The 17,786-nt window shown below is 40.5% G+C and overlaps 2 protein-coding genes across 3 annotated transcripts; both read right to left on the reverse strand.

Moving 5' to 3' along the window:
* Positions 1–905: 905 nt before the first annotated feature.
* On the reverse strand, positions 906–8,348 carry pdzd2 (PDZ domain containing 2). Its single transcript, XM_029829885.1, has 4 exons — positions 8,319–8,348; positions 6,835–6,949; positions 3,872–3,945; positions 906–1,187 (listed from the first exon to the last, which is right to left on the reverse strand). Exons 1-4 carry the CDS (start codon positions 8,334–8,336, stop codon positions 933–935), a joined length of 462 nt encoding a protein of 153 aa, XP_029685745.1. The 5' UTR covers positions 8,337–8,348; the 3' UTR covers positions 906–932.
* A 6,852-nt stretch (positions 8,349–15,200) lies between these two features.
* On the reverse strand, positions 15,201–17,499 carry LOC101061217 (probable E3 ubiquitin-protein ligase DTX3). Of its 2 annotated transcripts, none has more exons than XM_003974524.3 (4): positions 17,428–17,499; positions 16,236–17,237; positions 15,828–16,045; positions 15,201–15,661 (listed from the first exon to the last, which is right to left on the reverse strand). In XM_003974524.3, exons 1-4 carry the CDS (start codon positions 17,431–17,433, stop codon positions 15,592–15,594), a joined length of 1,296 nt encoding a protein of 431 aa, XP_003974573.2. In that variant the 5' UTR covers positions 17,434–17,499; the 3' UTR covers positions 15,201–15,591. The 2 variants fall into 2 exon arrangements, with proteins under 2 accessions (XP_003974573.2, XP_011613556.1); XM_011615254.2 differs by lacking the exon at positions 17,428–17,499 and having other exon boundaries at positions 16,236–16,423; positions 17,097–17,235.
* Positions 17,500–17,786: the final 287 nt, after the last annotated feature.

A 17,786-nucleotide genomic window follows, 5' to 3' on the forward strand; every position in this document is an offset into this window, starting at 1 on the left:
TTGGACTCCTTTCAGAAATATTGAATGAATGCACAACATCCACACCTTCTACTTACGTGTGTGACTCCACATCACCTCACTCCTGCAACCCCTACCCCCAACCCCTGCTCTGTGGATTTAACAGTGGAAATAGTTGCTACAGTGGCCACTACCCCATCCACAGAATTACCATTTACCTCTCATGCTATAAATTGATCATTACTTGGTTTAAAGTGTAATTTTTGCTGTCCACATGACATTTTTATACACTGATCCTGTCTCACTCTGGCAGGGTCGGACACTGCCTGTCTCCTTCTTTGTCACAACCAGTTTGGAGATACAGGGAGACACATGTAAGTGTGTGTGTGGAGGGGATGCTGAAATGGCCATTTCATCCATCTTGGACTGTGGCAAAGCATCTGGTGACATTAAGAGGTTCTCTCACAAGTTGACATCAGTCATGTGGTTACAGCACTGATTCTGTATGTTCTCCTTCCCTATCTGTTCAAATTTACACAGACTTGCCAGACATGGGAGGTCGGTGACATAGAGGTGGACCGACTCAACCCTCCACTGGCAGCGCTGATAAAAGACGATATGCCAGATAATAACACTCTGTAGTGAAATGTATGACCACGTAGACAACATAGTCTGCACATTTCCATGAATCCAAGGGTATGGATGGTGCATTGTCTTTACCTATCCATACTTTAGCCAAACATCACTGGAAACCTGTGTTCTAAGTTAACTGCTTTTTAAATACTGTTTTTAGTTGACATAATTTGGTGCATTACTAATTAAAACAATCTCTATGCTACTGTATATGAACTTTACCTGAGACTGCTGTCAGGCTTGGCTGAAGATACCAGTGGAAGATTATGTCCATAAAGGGCAGAAACACTGTCCTCCGGTGCCAGACAACAAAACTCAACACCAGATTCTGAGAAAAGAAATTAAAAAAATAATAGTTTTAAAGTTATTTTTACACTTTTCTTTAAAGCAAATGTGTGCTTTGTTGCTCCCCCAAACATTTGTATGGAGAATGTTTCACTGGTGTCCAGAGTAGAAGCCAGTAAGTGTCCAGCTGTCAGCTGACCTTTATGAAGTGTCCCTTCCGTCATGTTTGAGGTTTTTGGACCAGCCCCTTGACTGGGGTCTGGGCTTGGAGAAGTCCGGACTGTCAGAGTGACCATGCCTTTTTTCAGTTTCTTTTAGAAACAAGAAAATATTTGAAATGACACACATGCAATTGAGAGGATTGTATAGGCTACAGACATCAACAATTAATGACAGTCAAGAAACCTGATAATAACCAGTGCAATGACATTTACATTTAATCATGGTAGAGGACGTGGCATTTTTAGCAGGTTGTTGTCTGGGTCACTTCCCGAATTTACATTGAAATGAGTGGAGGGGCAACTGTTGGGGTTTCTGGGTTGTGTCGGTCATTGTCCTGCAGGGGGTGGTGTGGAGCACAATTGGCGGCAGCTGGCACTGCAGGCAGGCAATTTACATCTTGCTTCCTATTTAAGCAGGTTGTGCCTGCCTGTCAGTGCCAGGGTGTTCTGTTTGTCTTGTCTGAGTGACCGTTGTGCGAGCGTGTCTGTTCGTCTCCCTTGTTGTGTGTTGGTGTTCTGTGGTTCCTGGAGGGCCGCTCCTGCTCTGTGTTTCCTGGAGGGCCGCGTTTGTTCCCTGTGCCCTGGAGGGCCGCGTCTGTTCCCTGCGCCCTGGAGGGCCGCATTGTTTCCCTGCACCCTGGAGGGCCGTGCCCCTTCCCTGGGTGCCATGCAGTCCTGGAGGGCTGCCTTTGTGTTCTTTGTGTGCCCCCCGTAAATAAAGCTGTTTGACCACTCCATCATTGTGTCCTGGCCTGCGTTCGGGTCCTGTTCAACCCCCGTTTCGTAACAGCAACATTCATTACTTATATGCAGCCAGCCACTTTGGATTTAATTGGCAAAGAGCATACACAAGACATTGGTTATACAAAGAACAGTCAGAAAAGGAATTCCGAGCGAGCAATAGGAAAACAGACGAGATACGCAATAAATAGAATATCACTGGGGGTAGTTCTATATGAGTAATATGACCAGCTTCTTTGTTTACTTTAAGTGGATAGCAAACCACCCTGGCCATGAAAAAAGTTGTAATACTATACTAAGTAAAGTCAGAAAAGTGAAAACTAAACTTTACATTATTTAGCAAATCAACCACAGCTCTCCTGGTCTGCATAGGGTCTGAGGTCCCTTTCTATGTACTGTATTTTCACAACTATAAGGCGCACCTAAAACAGATTTTCTCAGAAATTGACAGTGCACCTTATAATATGGAGCGCCTTGTGTGTGGACTGAGTTCCAAAATCTGCTGTGCGCCTTTGGTGGGTGCACTACGGTAAACGCTCCGCCAATCGATTAGCGACACACCTACGCGTAAGGATCCCCTAAAATGGCGCCGGTCAAACGAGACGCGTATGAATGAAGCTTACTTTAAACTACAGACCATCGAATATGCGGCTGAAAATGGCAATCGAGCAATCTTAGTGTTTTCGCTTTATGAGGAGGCGGTATCTCTCCATACGCGCAAGGACAACTGTTGCGCAGCGGCTGCCCGCGGATTACCAGGAGAGGGTGGCCATCTTCCGCACGTACTGCCGCGACAAGATAACCGCGCCCAGGCACATCACCAACATGGATGAGATCCCTCTGACTTTTAACATCCCTTTGACCCACAAAGTGGAGAAAAAGGGACCGGCATGGTGGCGCTACGCACAACGGGGCACGAGAAGTCGTCGTTCACCGTGGTTCTCGGCTGCCACGGAAACGGACAGAGCGCTGGATGACGGAAGGCGAACACTCCTTCACAAAGACTATGAGGCAGCGGTGGGCAAGTTATGCCACCATATGCGGGTGGATTGTAGACGCATGGGCTATGATACCGTCTTCATGTATTGTAGTTACTTTGTATACCGTATTACAAAATCAACGCTGAACCGGAACCGGTCGGTGAGTCCGATTCAGATGATTAAGAAGGGGAATTCGGGATGTTGGACATTGAAATAGTGCAGCTGTTTAATTCAGATACAGAAGATGAAAACTTTGATGGTTTTGTGGTGGAAGAATTAATATTTTGTTCAATAAATGTGTCAACTCACTGTTTTACTTCCGTTGTCATTTTTTACTGTATGTTTCAGCATGCGCCTAATAATACGGTGTGCCTTTTGTATGTTTTAAATACAGAAATAGCACCCATAACTGAGACTGCGCCTTTTAATACAGTGCGCCTTATGGTCATGAAAATACGGTATTAACAACTTTTGGGAGGTGCGCATTGCATCTTTGCGGTGGTGGGCCAGCAAAGGAATACCTGCAATGAGGCACCGTGTTTTCCATTCCATGATCATCCAGTCTTTAATTACCTGTTGCATTCACTACTTCTGTGCCACATTTATACAAACTGGTATTGTAGGATCGATAGCAATTCTAGTTTGTTCTTGTAATTTAGTGACATTTTTAATTTAATAATAACATTAATAATTTACATTAACTGAAATGTAGTCAAAAAAATACATCATAGAGCCATGCCTATAAAGTAATTTAAAAGTGAAATTGAATGATCATTCCCTGTATTTCTCTTAGTAAATTTTTATTTGACATCCAAGGTGCAAGTTTCAAGCCCCCTTGACAAAACATACCTGACATTGTGACTGAACTAATATCTTATAATATACATCTTATGCAAATCTAAAAGTATACAATTAGATCATCCAGAAATTTACACGTGGGTCTATTATGATACCATAGTAAGCCATCATAATAAAGCTAAATATTCCAAAAGATCCCTGTCTCAGGTATAACGAATCCCAGTTTCATGACCAAACAGCATCTATAAAATGTACCTTGAAGGTCTGGATGGCCTGTAGGTGCGTGAGGCCATGGAGAGACTCTCCATTTACTTCAAGAATTTCATCACCTAAAAAGAAGAGTGGTACATAGACATATAAAAGCAAAGGTTGCATGGAAACATTTGGGCACTCCTGGTCAAAATTTCTATTTGTAATAAAGTGGAAGATGAAATTATCCCCCAAAAGCTATAAAGTTATGGATAACATATGATATTTAAATTCAGATTTTTTTCAACTTTTTTACATTTTAATCTTTTATATTTACAATATAAAATCAAATAAAAGGGGACCCTAGAATTATTTTTTGGGCCATGCTGCATTGTTGGTACCTGTTTTCAGCTTCTTTGGCAATTATTTCAGTTCTTCTTTGAGCAATTATCACCGATTCTTCAGAGTTATCCAATCTTCCCCTTTTCTGCAAATTTTGGCGGCAAAACAACCCCACATATGCTGCCGTAATGTCCTATTTGACAAATAACTCGCATCAAGAACCCACCAGGCTTGACTGAATATCCTTTGTAAACAAGGACTGACTTATCTGTGTAGTGCGGATGCAAGATCATTCCTTTAAAGATCATATTATTGCAGGTCTAGCTGAACAGTTGAGTGAAGCACAACTACCTGGAGGCCTTTTAAAGTTGAACACGGGCTCTGACCTGTTTTTCAGACATTGGACAAGCAGTACTCTCGAAAATTCCCGAATGTTAGAGAGAGGACGCGATCCCTGTGCTAATCCCTGGACCACTGTGTGTTTCCCCAGGGATTAATCATTATAATCTTAGCCCTGCTGAGGTTGACTCTATTGCTGAAGGTGCAGCAACCTCACTGAGAATCACGCTTGATTCTGTTGCCCCCCGAAAAAGAAAATAGTAAATCAGAGGACGTGTGCTCCCTCGTATAATTCACATATCAGGACCCTCAAGCAGAAAGTGCAAAGACTAGAAAGAAAGTGGCATTCTTGTAAAATAGACAGCTATCATGTAGCCTGGAAAGACTGTCTATTAGTTTACAAAAAGGCCCTCCGCAAGGCTAGAACAGCTTATTTTTCTTCTTTAGGGGAAAGGATAATAAGAACAACCCCAGGTTTCTTTTCAGCACTGTGGCCAAATTAACCAAGAGTCACAGTGTTTTAGATCCACGTATCCCTTCTTCCCTTAGTGGTGAAGACTTCATAAGCTTCTTCACTGATAAAGTTCTAGCTATCAGAGAAAAAGCTAACCCGGCCATCCCTACAACTGGACCATCACCAGACGTGCTGACTGTGGGAACATACAGGTTCTCCAACGAGCCCTTAAACTCCTTCAGCCCTATATATTTTTCTGAGGCGTCATCGCTAATTCAGAAATCCAAGACCACCACGTGTCTTTTAGATCCCATCCCAACACACCTGTTGAAGGATGTTTTACCATTGATAGGCAGTTCTATCCTGGACCAGATCAATGGTTCTTTAGTGACAGGTTATGTACCCCGGTCCTACAAGGTGGCAGTGATTAAGCCATTGCTTAAAAAAACATCACTGGATCCTGATGTATTAGCAAATTATAGGCCAATATTCAACCTTCCTTTTATCTCGAAAGTTCTTGAGAAGGTGGTGGTGACTCAGTTACTGCAGCACCTGCAGAGAAACAGCCTGTTTAAGATGTTTCAGTCAGGCTTTAGAGCTCATCACAGCACAGAAACAGCACTTCTTACAGTTACTAATGATCTTCTTATAGCTTCAGATCATGGACTGGTCTCTATGCTGGTTCTGCTGGACCTCAGTGCTGCTTTTAATACAGTTGATCACAGCATCCTGTTACATAGACTGCAACATGTGATTGGGAATAAAGGGACAGCACTAAACTTATTTAGATCATATTTATCTGATAGATACCAGTTTGCTCATGTTCATGGTGTTCCCTTCTCATACAGTAGGGTTAGCCACGGAGTTCCTCGAGGTTCTGTACTTGGACCAATCCTCTTCACATTGTACATGCTTCCCTTAGGGAACATTATTTGGCAGCATGGGATAAATTTTCATTGTTATGCTGATGACACTCAGCTTTATTTATCCATGAAACCAGAGGAGACAGAAGTTAGTGAAGCTCCAGACCTGTCTTAAAGGCATAAAGTCCTGGATGTCTTCAAATTTCCTTCTCCTTAACCCAGGAATTTCCTTAACTCCTTAACCCCCCCCCCCCCCTCTGTATTCATTTACAGGTATTGCCGTCTTCGGAGCTGCATGATGACCTCCGGCCCCGCTGACCCGCTGTGTATTTTTGTATGTGTTTCTCTCCTCTCCTCTCCTCTCCTCTCCTCTCCTCTCCTCTCCTCTCCTCTCCTCTCTCTACCCAGCCGGCCATCAGCAGGAGGGTCCCCCTACATGAGCCTGGTCCTGCTCAAGGTTTCTTCCTGTTAAAGGGGAGTTTTTCCTTGCCATTGTTGCTTGTCTGGGGTTAGGCCCTAGGATTCTGGAAAGTGCCTTGAAACAATTTTGATTGTAAAAGATGCTATATAAATAACGATTGATTTGATTTGATTTGAACATTTTTCTTGTTCTTCCTCCACCATTGCTGTAAACTGCTATTTCTTCATCACATTTCACACTAAGGTATTGGGGATCTGAAAACACATTGCTGTGTTCCTACAGTCTTCTCTTTTATCTGGGCAATGATTATTTTCATCTTTAGAGTACTATGCAAATTCCTAGAGGAACCCATGGGTGCTGATACTGTGGTTGAAACAAGATTAAAGGGATCTGAGCATTTAAAATGTCTTGAAATTTTTTATCACCCAGCAATGCAAAAGGTTAACAGGTTAAGTAATCTCTGATACCCTGTCCAAAGTGATCTGGAGGCTCACATTTGTAGTTTTGTAGTACTTTTGAACAGAGTTTGCCTAAATGTTTTCACGCCAATGTGGACTAATTATTTTGTGTGATAGTACTTTGGAGTTTTTCTCAGTAAAAAAATACTTACCTTCATTCAGGCGTCCATCTGCTGCTGCTGCTCCATGAAGGAAAATAGTTTTGACAAATATGCCCATGTGGCCATGTGCAGAGTCTTGTCCTCCAACAATACTGAATCCTAAGCCCTATAAATGTTATATCTTAATGTCAGTCAGAATTAATAAACATATGAATGAACATTGATGACTGACCCACTCGGGCTAGAGACTAAACAATAGTGCAGGAACATTTAAGAAGGCTTCACACCACATAAACACTCAATGGCTTGTAGATCTACAAGAAGAGCTAGACCAGTTACTACCCAAGTGGTTGACATCCTTAAAAATGTCTCAGATATAAAAAGATGGCAAGCACCAGGACCAGACATGATGCACAATTACAAGTAAAACAGGGATAGATTAGATCATATGATCACTCTAGGTGGTATCTCATTAACATCTAGTCTCTCTGTGAGGAATCTAGGAGTAACTTTTGATCAAAATCTCTCCTTCAACTCACACATTAAATTAGTCTCTAGAAGTGCCTTTTTTCACCTGAGGAACATCTCAAAGATCAGGAAGCTACTGACGCGGCATGATGCTGAAAAGTTAATTCATGCTTTTGTTACTTCCAGGCTGGACTATTGTAATTCTTTATTATCAGGGTGTCCAAACAACTCTTTAAGAAGCATCCAGTTGATTCAAAATGCTGCAGCCAGAGTTCTGACAGGTATTGACAAAAGAGATCACATAACTCCTGTAATAGCGTCTCTTCATTGGCTGCCTGTTAAATTTAGAATAATTTTTAAAACCCTTCTTTTGACCTACAAGGTCCTCAGAGGCCTAGCTCCATCCTACCTGGAGGACCCCCCCACAAAATATTCTTAGGTGTTCAGTGCAGTGTAAACAAATCCAAGGGTTGAAATCAGGAATTTGGGAACTGAGAACTTTATCACCAGCTGGTGCCTCGAACAGACAACAAGACACTCAACACACTGAGGGTCACAGCCGAAGGCATGATACAAGAATGTGCAGAAGATAATATACTATCACTGGGTGCTGGCTCCTTCTGCTTTGGTTACCTTATTTGGCCATATTCCAGCTTTAGGGAGCTTTTCACACCAAGACCACTACTATTGATGGTTATCTGCAGGTCATAACTTTTCTCCCTAGGTCCTGCCTTGGGCCCTCCTGTTCCGCCCCCTACATTCCACTCTCTTCGACTGATTTACGTTCTGCTCTGCTCTACCTAACTGCATCTACAAGCTTGTAGATTGCACTAGTCATATTGATTATAATGATGGTACTTAGTATATGAATCATATCAAAGGTTACATGTCAAAAGATAGAAACAAAGAGAATAAATGATATACATTCATTATTTTCATTATTCATTATTATTCATTATCCATTATTTTCCCATGTTGGGAACATTGCATATATCAAGGGTCATTTCATTGTGAAAGCCAAGTACAGTTCATTTTGGAGGATTATTCCTAGACAGGTGATAACTCACCTTGCCATTCCCTTTCATCAGAACTACACTGGATATAACTGATGGTTGTGCCACTTTGCATGGAAAAGCATCATCAGTGGTCTTCCAGCAGGCTGATTTTATTTTCTAAAAAATAGAGAAAATATGTGGGAAATTAAACACAGAAGGAGAATATGAATATTATTATGGTAGTAATAATTGTCTATCTTTAAATCATCTTTATTTACTACTTTTCGAGTGTAGTGTGGAGAAATACTGTCAACCATATAGTTATGAAAAACTGTAATACCTAAGATTTGGAAATAGTCCATTTTGTCATACCTCTCATGTAACTTAATGCAGATTGGAAGGAAATGGGGAGCATTTATTTGTAATAAAGGAGTAAATGGTAATAAGGAATGCAATAGGTGTAATCTACTGTATGTTGATCCTACAAAGAATAAAGGGAAGCTTCCACTAACTCACAACAGATGTATCTGGCTGTTGAGGAAATGTGTGTTTCCACTGTTCCGAGGGAAGCTTCTCCAGCACATTTCTGCTTCTGATACCATTCAGCTTAAACAGCTTATTGTCATCACACACTAAGTCCATCCAGCTGCTACTGCCTGAAAAAGGGACAATGGGAAATTGTACAGATTTGTATACAAACTAGATTGAAACATATTGATTCTTTTACTTCACCTGTATTTTAAATGTAGTAACTAAATGAAAATGACATATAACAATTACAAGGTCTATATCTAATAATAATTAGACTAAGAATAAGAAAGACATGGTCATTGTTTATCCAGTATTTAGTTTATCTGGTATATTTTGGGATCATTGCAGCTGATCTGTAAAACACTCAACTTTATGAGCATTAAACTCCCAGTCTGGAAAACCAACCAGTCCCCAAAACACTTTTTCACCATAAAATACTGTAAATGTGGACTTTATTTAGTAGATTAATTTTTCTTATGAAGTTCTTTCAGGGGGATAATAATGAGGGGAAACTGAAAGGAAATGCTGCTCTGTTTATTTTGGTATTTGGTCCTGTGAAGTACCAACCCTGTGACTTACTGCAGAGTTTCAGAGATGTGGAAATTCCTTTGGGTAGCTCTCTCTGACATTGTTCATCAAGTTTGTCTACATTAGAAAACTGTAAGAACAAAACAGTGATACTAGTGATAATGGGGAGAAATAATACAGTTCTCAGACCAGATACCCAAACTAAACAGTTGACATACCTGCTCTGAATCATGCAGACTGGTAAAGGTGTGATGTTTAGGAGAGAAAGCAGTCCCCAGTAAAACCGATGGTAAATTACAAGTGCTGACAAGGTCTGGAAGATTGGTGTACGAGAAACATTTGAAGGCCAAGTCTGATCCCCCCTGAAGCAATAAAGACTCTTTATTATTGTTGTTATAAAGCTGAACATACGAGCTGGGGGGAAAGTCCTTACCATGCTGGCCACCAATAACTGGATCAACCCAGTAGTGGAGCGCAGAGTGGCAACAGCCTCCTGATGAGTGAGTCCTACCAGTAACTTACCATTAACCATCAGCAACTCATCACCAGCACGAAGGCGGCCATCTCTAAAGTATAAATGCATCTGTTTACTTATTCTGTCATACTCTGAAAATCTCAATTTTTAGTCCAGAGATAAAGCAATCTGGGCTTTAAAAATGAATTCTTTACATTTACTTCTTGATTTCATTGGGATTAGCAGTACCTATGGATGTCACCTCCTTCTTCTATGTGAGTAATAATGACACCAAGAAGACATCGCTTAGAGCCACGACCTCCTGTGATCTGGATGCCCAGCCCCTCCTCACCTTTCACTATATGCATCTTCCAGATGTGGAAGACCTCTCTAGGCTACAAAAGAAAAAGAACCAACATACAGTTGTAAAGTGTGTATGAATAATTTAGCTGAATTACACCTGAAATCATTAATCCCTCTTCATTGTGTTATTCATTATCTTCAAAATAAAAGTATGAGAGTTAAGAATGATTAATAGTAGTGGTCTTTTGTACCATAAAGTAGGAATATGATATACCTGGTTTGAAGTTTCACGATTGAAAGAATTCATTTGGAACTCTAATGGATGGCTGTGACGCAGGCAGGCAGGGAGAGCACTTCCAGGGTCAAGGTTTTGTTTTGTGAGAGTATGTGTGGACAGGATGGAACCTGAGGTCTCACAAGAATCCAGGGAATAAGAGGAGTTATAAAGATTGGGATGGCTCTGCAGTTCTGAGTCTTTACTTTCCAAATTACAGGGAAAGGATGAGTGTGGAACATCATCAGAGTTCTCAGTTTGAGCTCTGTTGTGCTTCTCTTCTCCATTGCTGACAGGGACACTAATAGTACCAATGACATTGCAGGGAGGAGGAGGAGGAGCTTTTTGCTTGACATGTCGTAGCATGATGAAGTAGATACATTCTCCCTTCCAGCACTGCTCTGCCAGGTAACTGTAAAAGAGCGGTTGAGAGAAACAGACAGCGTCACTCTATATGATCTATAACTAATGAAGTTATATATACAAAAGCCAATACTTCATTATTTTGTATTCATGAATATATTAGTCAAGTCAATTTGATTACAGAATTCCCTTAATCCTGGAATACTTTGATTTTATATGAAATATTTAAACAAATCTCTGATGAGGAAAATAGAGGATACCTGGCTCCAGCGACATCCACGCCCACCATCAACTGCCCATTCAGTGACAGCAGTTCATCTCTCAATTTGATTCCCCCACAGCGGGCTGCCAGGCTCTCCTTCCTCACCTCCGTCACCCAGATGTGTCCCACATCTATAACAGGAGCCTGGTCCCACCAACTACTCAGGCCTGAATTATTTTTTCTGTCTAGGTCCCCAAATATAGGAATGTTTCCAAAACTGAGGCCAAGATCACTACCTCCACCATCGTTTCTGAGGGACAATGCATGAATCTCCACATCCAGCCCTGTCCTGTAGGACGTATTGGCTATTAATTCGGTGTCGCTCTCCATGAAGTTGAACTTAATGTACTCCACCAGCTTCTGAACAGCAGCCAAACACAAGCACTTGTCCTCCACATTGCTGCTGGGGATGCCGGTGCTACTGTCCTCTTCCACAGCTTGATAGTGATGGTGCTATAGATAGAACAATAAGATCAAGCAAACAGTGAATAAAGTTGGATGATATCATGTCTACCAGAAGATATAAGCAAGAAAGCTGAGTAAAAACTGATGTTCCAGAAAAAGATCAAAGCTAACTGTATGCCATAGTTTCTGTGTCCATTTCAAAGATTTGCACCCAAAATGCAGATCCATAGCTGTGCGAGCTGTCCCAAGAACCCACATGGATGTGATTGGAAACATGCTCACACATTATAGTGAATAGCTGCACAACGAGTGCTGTGCCACATCTCTGCAGTGTCTCGAAAGCATCTCCAGTGTGTCTGGCTCCGAGTCTATGTTTCAGCAACTGTCCACATTGCTCAGATTACACCAAACAGGAAACACACCCAAAATCCAGCAAATTTTAAAATCTGTCATGATCTAGGATACAGACTATGAACTGTAAAAATCACATTGTTTGCACAAGCTGTAAAAGCAAGGTTCTGAGAAACGATGGATGAGGAGAAACTGACAATGAAAGGCACTTCCAGTGGAAAAAGCCCTGCCTGGGGTGATGACTAAAGCTGGGAGAGGTAGCTAGGTAGAAGATATTTTCCCCTGAGATTGCTGACAATCTGACACCGACCCAGACAGGCAGAAGAATATGAAATGGAAAAGTTGGGGGAAGGTGTTTCTCATTTTAATTCTAATGTACAGTTGAAGGAAATACTCATCTTTAGAGTACACCCTGCTTGTTGTGTACACAAAGGAGAGTCATAAAGGATGGCTGTATTAATAACCAAACTTTCAGGTAGAATTAAACTTGTACAAGCACTAAACAGAGATGGATCACTGGATGTAGATACATGGTTATTACCAGTACTCACTGAGACCTTGCAGCCGGAGTTTTCCTGATTTGGATAGTTGTCCTGATGCCTTGTCTGAGCCTGGGGCCAGTCCTCCAGCAGAGTAAGAATGCTGAGGGCATTCTCTTGAGTAATGGGCATTTTGGCCTACTGAGGATCCTTGACAGCCCCTCTGAACTTCCTGAAGATTAGATGCACACTGATATGGGCTGACCAACCAAAATTTTCTATGGAAGAGACAACGTTTTATTTCAGTTCTTTTCATATGATCTGCAACGCATGTATAATACAAATGACCATTAGGATACTTGAGGGCAGAACAATTCAGAGGAGTTCATTAAAACAATAAAAGAGGACCAATAATGAATTTCTGGAACAACCCTGTTTTCATTCATTTGCGATGCATTTACTACTTTGGGAAACAAGAGCTTTTGGAACTATATGCAACGGATAGTTTACTACAACTCTGCATTTACCGGTATATAGTCATAGTCCCATTAACATGTTTTGTCCTAACTGAGTTACATCAAAAACAACTGTCTGGATTTAAATCTGGATTTAAAATGCTTTTTTAGTCAAACTGGTATTTTGTCAATTTACCATCATCCATGTGTACAGTTGAGCATTTCCTATTATAATCTCTGGCCATATGGCGCCTACAAGAAGAGGGCTGGGGGGGAAGTGTGTGATGAGAAATGTAGGTCAGTTTGAAACATGGAGCAATGGTTAGTCAACTAATCCATGATATATTCACTACACACTACAGAGTGTGTAAGTGGGGAAATATTGCGTCCTCTGCAAGAGTTGTAATGGTTCACTACATCTACAATTAAAATAGTTTAAAACAGACCAGCAGGAAAAATGAAAAGTTTTATTATTTAAAAAAGTTAGAAGGTAAAGAGAGCTGCTGAGATGAGGGCACACATCTGTCTAGATACGTATGGTACCAGGAGCAGTTTGAGCTTCAGCATCTGGCTCAGGGACACCATGAGAACATTATCAGACTCTAGAAGAGAAATCTTTAAGATTGGCTGCAGATTATTTTCCATTATCTGGACAGCTTAAAGCTTTGAACCCCCCACATTTGTAAACCGATGTTTGGTCTAGCAAGAGGTACACAAATTAGAATCTCGTTTTCTCAACAGCATCCAAACCTTATTGCCCCTTTGTCCATTCACAGAAAATGTATAATTTTATTCACGGATGCATTTGCAACATGCTGTGATTTTAATGCAAAAGCGTTCGTGTCGATACCAACATGTCTAAAGGCAATAACATGATTAATGGTGCAAAGTTTAATGTCTCCCTCTGACTTACATGGGTACATTAGAGGATCAGCACTGCAATTACAGGGGGGATTTCTCCTATCAAACAATAGACTGACAATATCACACAAATCTTATAATAAGTCAAATAAGAATGGCTCGATTACTACTAACAATATTAAAAATAGAAATAACTGACAACTAAGTCTCCTTCAACACACCATACATTCTCAATGGCATGTAGGAGAAACTACCTTTCACAAAAAAATGAATAGAAATTTCCATATCTCCTTCACTTCCTTTGAATGACTACTTATATCTTATTTTCTAAAGAAAATACTAAATTTAAAATAAAATCACTGATCACTTATTAACTTATGATTTGGATGAGAAGTTTGAGGTGCATTTATATGAAAGTGTACTAATAGACACTATACAAACTATCTGAACGACACATTTGAACAATGAACCAAAATAATAATATTGGACTGATTATTCAGATTTTGGAAAATGAGAAAAAAACATAAAAGAAGGTACCTTCTGGTTGCATGAAGATGTAGGTCAAGGGATCACAACCCGAGTTAAAATGAAAATATCTTAAAAATAATCCATGTTTTGATGATAAAGCTGAATTTTCAGGTTTTTTTTTTTTTAAACAAAAAAAACAAAGAATAGTGTTTCGCTTGCAGGTAAATTTATTCTTGCTTGCAGTTTAGATGGTGTGTAAAACTGTCGCTCGGCTCTGGTGCTGCTGCAGCATTGAGGGATAAACAGCAGGTCAGCTCTGATCCCTCATCCCAGACACCTCTTCCTCCAGCTGTCTGTCCCCTCATTTTAATCCTTTTTCTTGACCGTTATTTTCTGTTGTGGGGAGCCTGTCTGTCTAGACATGGGGAGAGGGGGTACTCCTACAGATTTGGCAAGTTGCAGACTTTAAGTCAACCAATTCAACCCCTTGGAAGTGAAAGAAAGGATAGTAGAGATAATGTGCACCTTTGTGTGATGAGTTTAGGCATAAAAGCAAGGAGCTCATTAGAAAAGTGATGGATAACGTTTGTTTAGCTACGTCAGAGTTTCCAAGAATTTAGATGTCTGTCTGCTCGTGCACCTGGTCAAGGTCGCCCTATTCATTCTGGAAATGTAATATAGCGCCCTCTGCTGTTTGGTATAAGCCTGACGCCCGTCTTTATTAGTGGAACAGAAGCAGGCTGCTGGTTCAGCTTTGTTGGTATAAAGTGTTGATTTTTATTAATTTTTCAATAATTGTATATTTGTTGGGGACAAAAACAAGTCCCTCCTCTTCTTGTGGTTGCCTCTGTGGCAAAAAAATGTAGTGATTGAACAATATATTTTCGATATTATGCACAATTTAATATACATAAAATTTCAAATAACCACTAAGAATTTATGGTGCTGGGTTAAAGCAAACTATTTCAGTTCATATAACTGAGCTACAGTTTGAGAATTCCTATACTGCTATAATATATATATTTTAAATCATTTCATAAGTCTGAATATATTTTTAGTGAAGATTATGCCTGTTTTCATAAAGGAGGTCAAAGCTTTTATAGAACCTGGGCTCTACAGGGGACCACAACGTTCATGTGTGGTTTTTATAGTGTTTATATTAGACTCACTTATTTGTAAAGTACATTTAAATCCAGATGCAAAGGTCAAACAGTCAGACATTGGTGGGATACAGACATTTTAATAGAAAAATACAAAGTGAACGATGTTGATATTTCTGGTTGAAAGAGAAGATAAAGAGGTGCTCTAGCAGCCCCAGAAGAGAACCCTTCCCAGTGTAGACTGGGATGGGTGGAAGAAACGGAAGAAGGATTTGTCTCTCTCTTTAGAAGAATTCTACCTCTAGCAAAGTCGATAAAATGGGCTTACATACATTTATGTCATTAAATATACGTTATTTGTACTGTAGCCGATCAGCCAGATTAATGAGGTTTCTGTGGTGCTTCTTTGCTGTACCTATATATAATGTGAACTTCACACCATTGTGACAAAGTGAAAAGCTAAAGGAAACCGTCTTTGAGGTGTTTGGGCACATCCTGTCATTAGGTCATGTCATTTAATTCCTTTGGCTGACAGTTCATCCTGGACTCTTCTGAGATAATCTGGATCTGGGTATCCATAGCTGCAAATACAGGACAAACGTTTTCACCTTCACTTCCAAAGCTGGGTGTATTTGAGCAGTTTTGTGGTTAAAATTCTAAATATTGTTGGAAATGATGGACAAACTGGGGCTTTAGGTGACAAATGCAATAATAACAAATGCACATCAACGTGAATTGTGTTCTTACCTTGTTGGTCCTCCGTGTGTTGAGGTTTTGTGATGCACATCATTCCACGTGACTGTGTTGTTTCTGTTCGTGCTGGTTGACTGACCAACAGTGAAGATGAGTCTCTGGTTAAAAGCCTTCCTCAGCAGCATCAAAACCTTTCTGCCCTCAGGGGAGTCAGGGAGAAAGGCCCTACGTGTCACACCAGAATATGGCTCACCGGGATTAGGATGCTCTTCCTGCACAAAACAATCAGATCAACAAACTGGCACCAATTTGGCATGTTTGAGTGCTTCTAAAACTTTGACCAGATCTAGTTTTAGAAAACATAAACAGGTCCTTTCAGGTGTTGCAACAGCACCATCTAACAGTGACATATTTGCTTAGTTAATGATAATTATAATAGCAGTCTGCGATCTGTGGTCTTACCTCTTGAATGCCACTGGGAATGATGTAGTTGATGATTATTGTTCCATATCGATCATATCCAGGCAGCGACGATTCGCTTTGGGAGACTATCATTTTGCCTCCCTTAGGCTGTGTCCCTGTAAGAACACCGTACACTCTCCCACATGTTGGACAGATCGGCTTGTGGTCAAAGGCTTGTTTCAGACAGTCTGTGCAGAAGGAATGTTTGCATTCAAGAGTCTTTTTCTTTGTTACAGCTACCGGTATATTTTCCAAACAGATAGGACAAGATTCATCTTCATTTTCCCTGCTGTTTGTAGGTGATGCGCTCATCGTCCCCCTGTCAGGAGGTCTGAGCAGAGTATGTGGCTGTTTTTGGTGAAGGGACTTTTCTAGCATAGCTATATGTGCAAAAGTCCCCATCACGGTTAGCTCGGGTCGATCCTTGCTGCTCTCAATCAAAAGCTGTGGAAATTTTCGCTGCAGCTTTTGGTTGTCATTTAGACTCATATGAAGATTTATGACCTTTAAGTTAGAGGCAGTTTTCTGGTAGAACACGATGAAGCGCTGTCTGACAAAGTCGGCATGAGGACGAGACATGGAGGGATTTCGAGGTGTAAATACGACCAGCACCATCATGCTGCCTTCACTGACTAATGGAGAAATGGAGAAACTGTTTCCTGCTATTTTGTGGAGTTCTTTAGAACACTTTTGTTGAATGTAATTCATAACGGTGGCAGACACAGAAACACAGTTCCTGTGTAATGAAGAATCCTCCTTTTGCTGGCAATTAGATTTGTCTGAATCAGGACCAGCCATAGACCTTAATGCAGCAGACAGCTGGACTGAAAGGTCATCTATTTGCTCACAAGTTCCACTTACTAAATAACATAGATCTGTTTCTTCAGTTCTGTAGGACTTCAGAACACGAAATAATCGTTTAGAGTCTTTGTAATGTGCTTCATTAATGATGGCTGTCACATTTGAGATGTGAATTTCACTGCTTCCATGGAGCCTGGAGCACTGTGGCAAAAACCAGAATATAAAGAGTTATAAAACTGTAAAAAGTCCTTTATTTTAATCGAACAACAAAGGTAATATTAATTTGTAAAATATCGGCTTATGAGACAGAGTGCAGAAACTGTAGCAGTTTATGTGTCTAATTTCATTTGCTTGTATTAAAGGCAATGTCTGATATAAATAATGAACTTACCTCCATAGCAGTGAAGACGTGTAGCGACTTTTGGTTTCACTTTCAAAGACGTTTTAAAAAAAAAAAAAAATCTTCTTTCTGGTCTTTTAATTTTGGCGGGCGGCAACTGGTGCTTAAGGTGCATTACTGCCACCTATTGAGTTGGAGGCTAGATTGCAGGAGTAACTAAAATCTTTTATCGGTCCAGTCTTTAAATATTGTAAACGTTTCCCTAGTCCATCCTAAATAAAAATCTGTTTTACTCCTTTTTTACTTTAACTGTGTTAAAACTGTAAAACAGTAAACTGTCTTTACTTTATGTTAGCATTTACTCCATTACTTGACAATGTTCAGAATGGGATGATGCTTATAATTTTTTT

Source organism: Takifugu rubripes, chromosome 21, assembly GCF_901000725.2.
Source record: "Takifugu rubripes chromosome 21, fTakRub1.2, whole genome shotgun sequence".
NCBI lineage: Eukaryota > Metazoa > Chordata > Actinopteri > Tetraodontiformes > Tetraodontidae > Takifugu > Takifugu rubripes.

Excerpts from the sequence above, each read along its gene's own strand:
- pdzd2 (XM_029829885.1), bottom strand. Across the intron at positions 3,946-6,834 it reads AGATGGACGCCTGAATGAAG|GTGATGAAATTCTTGAAGTA; the intron begins GTAAGTATTTTT and ends TCTTCTTTTTAG. Across the intron at positions 1,188-3,871 it reads AGGCCATCCAGACCTTCAAG|AAACTGAAAAAAGGCATGGT; the intron begins GTACATTTTATA and ends TGTTTCTAAAAG.
- LOC101061217 (XM_003974524.3), bottom strand. Across the intron at positions 16,046-16,235 it reads TTCCCAGTGGCATTCAAGAG|GAAGAGCATCCTAATCCCGG; the intron begins GTAAGACCACAG and ends TGTTTTGTGCAG. Across the intron at positions 15,662-15,827 it reads ACACACGGAGGACCAACAAG|CTATGGATACCCAGATCCAG; the intron begins GTAAGAACACAA and ends CTGTATTTGCAG.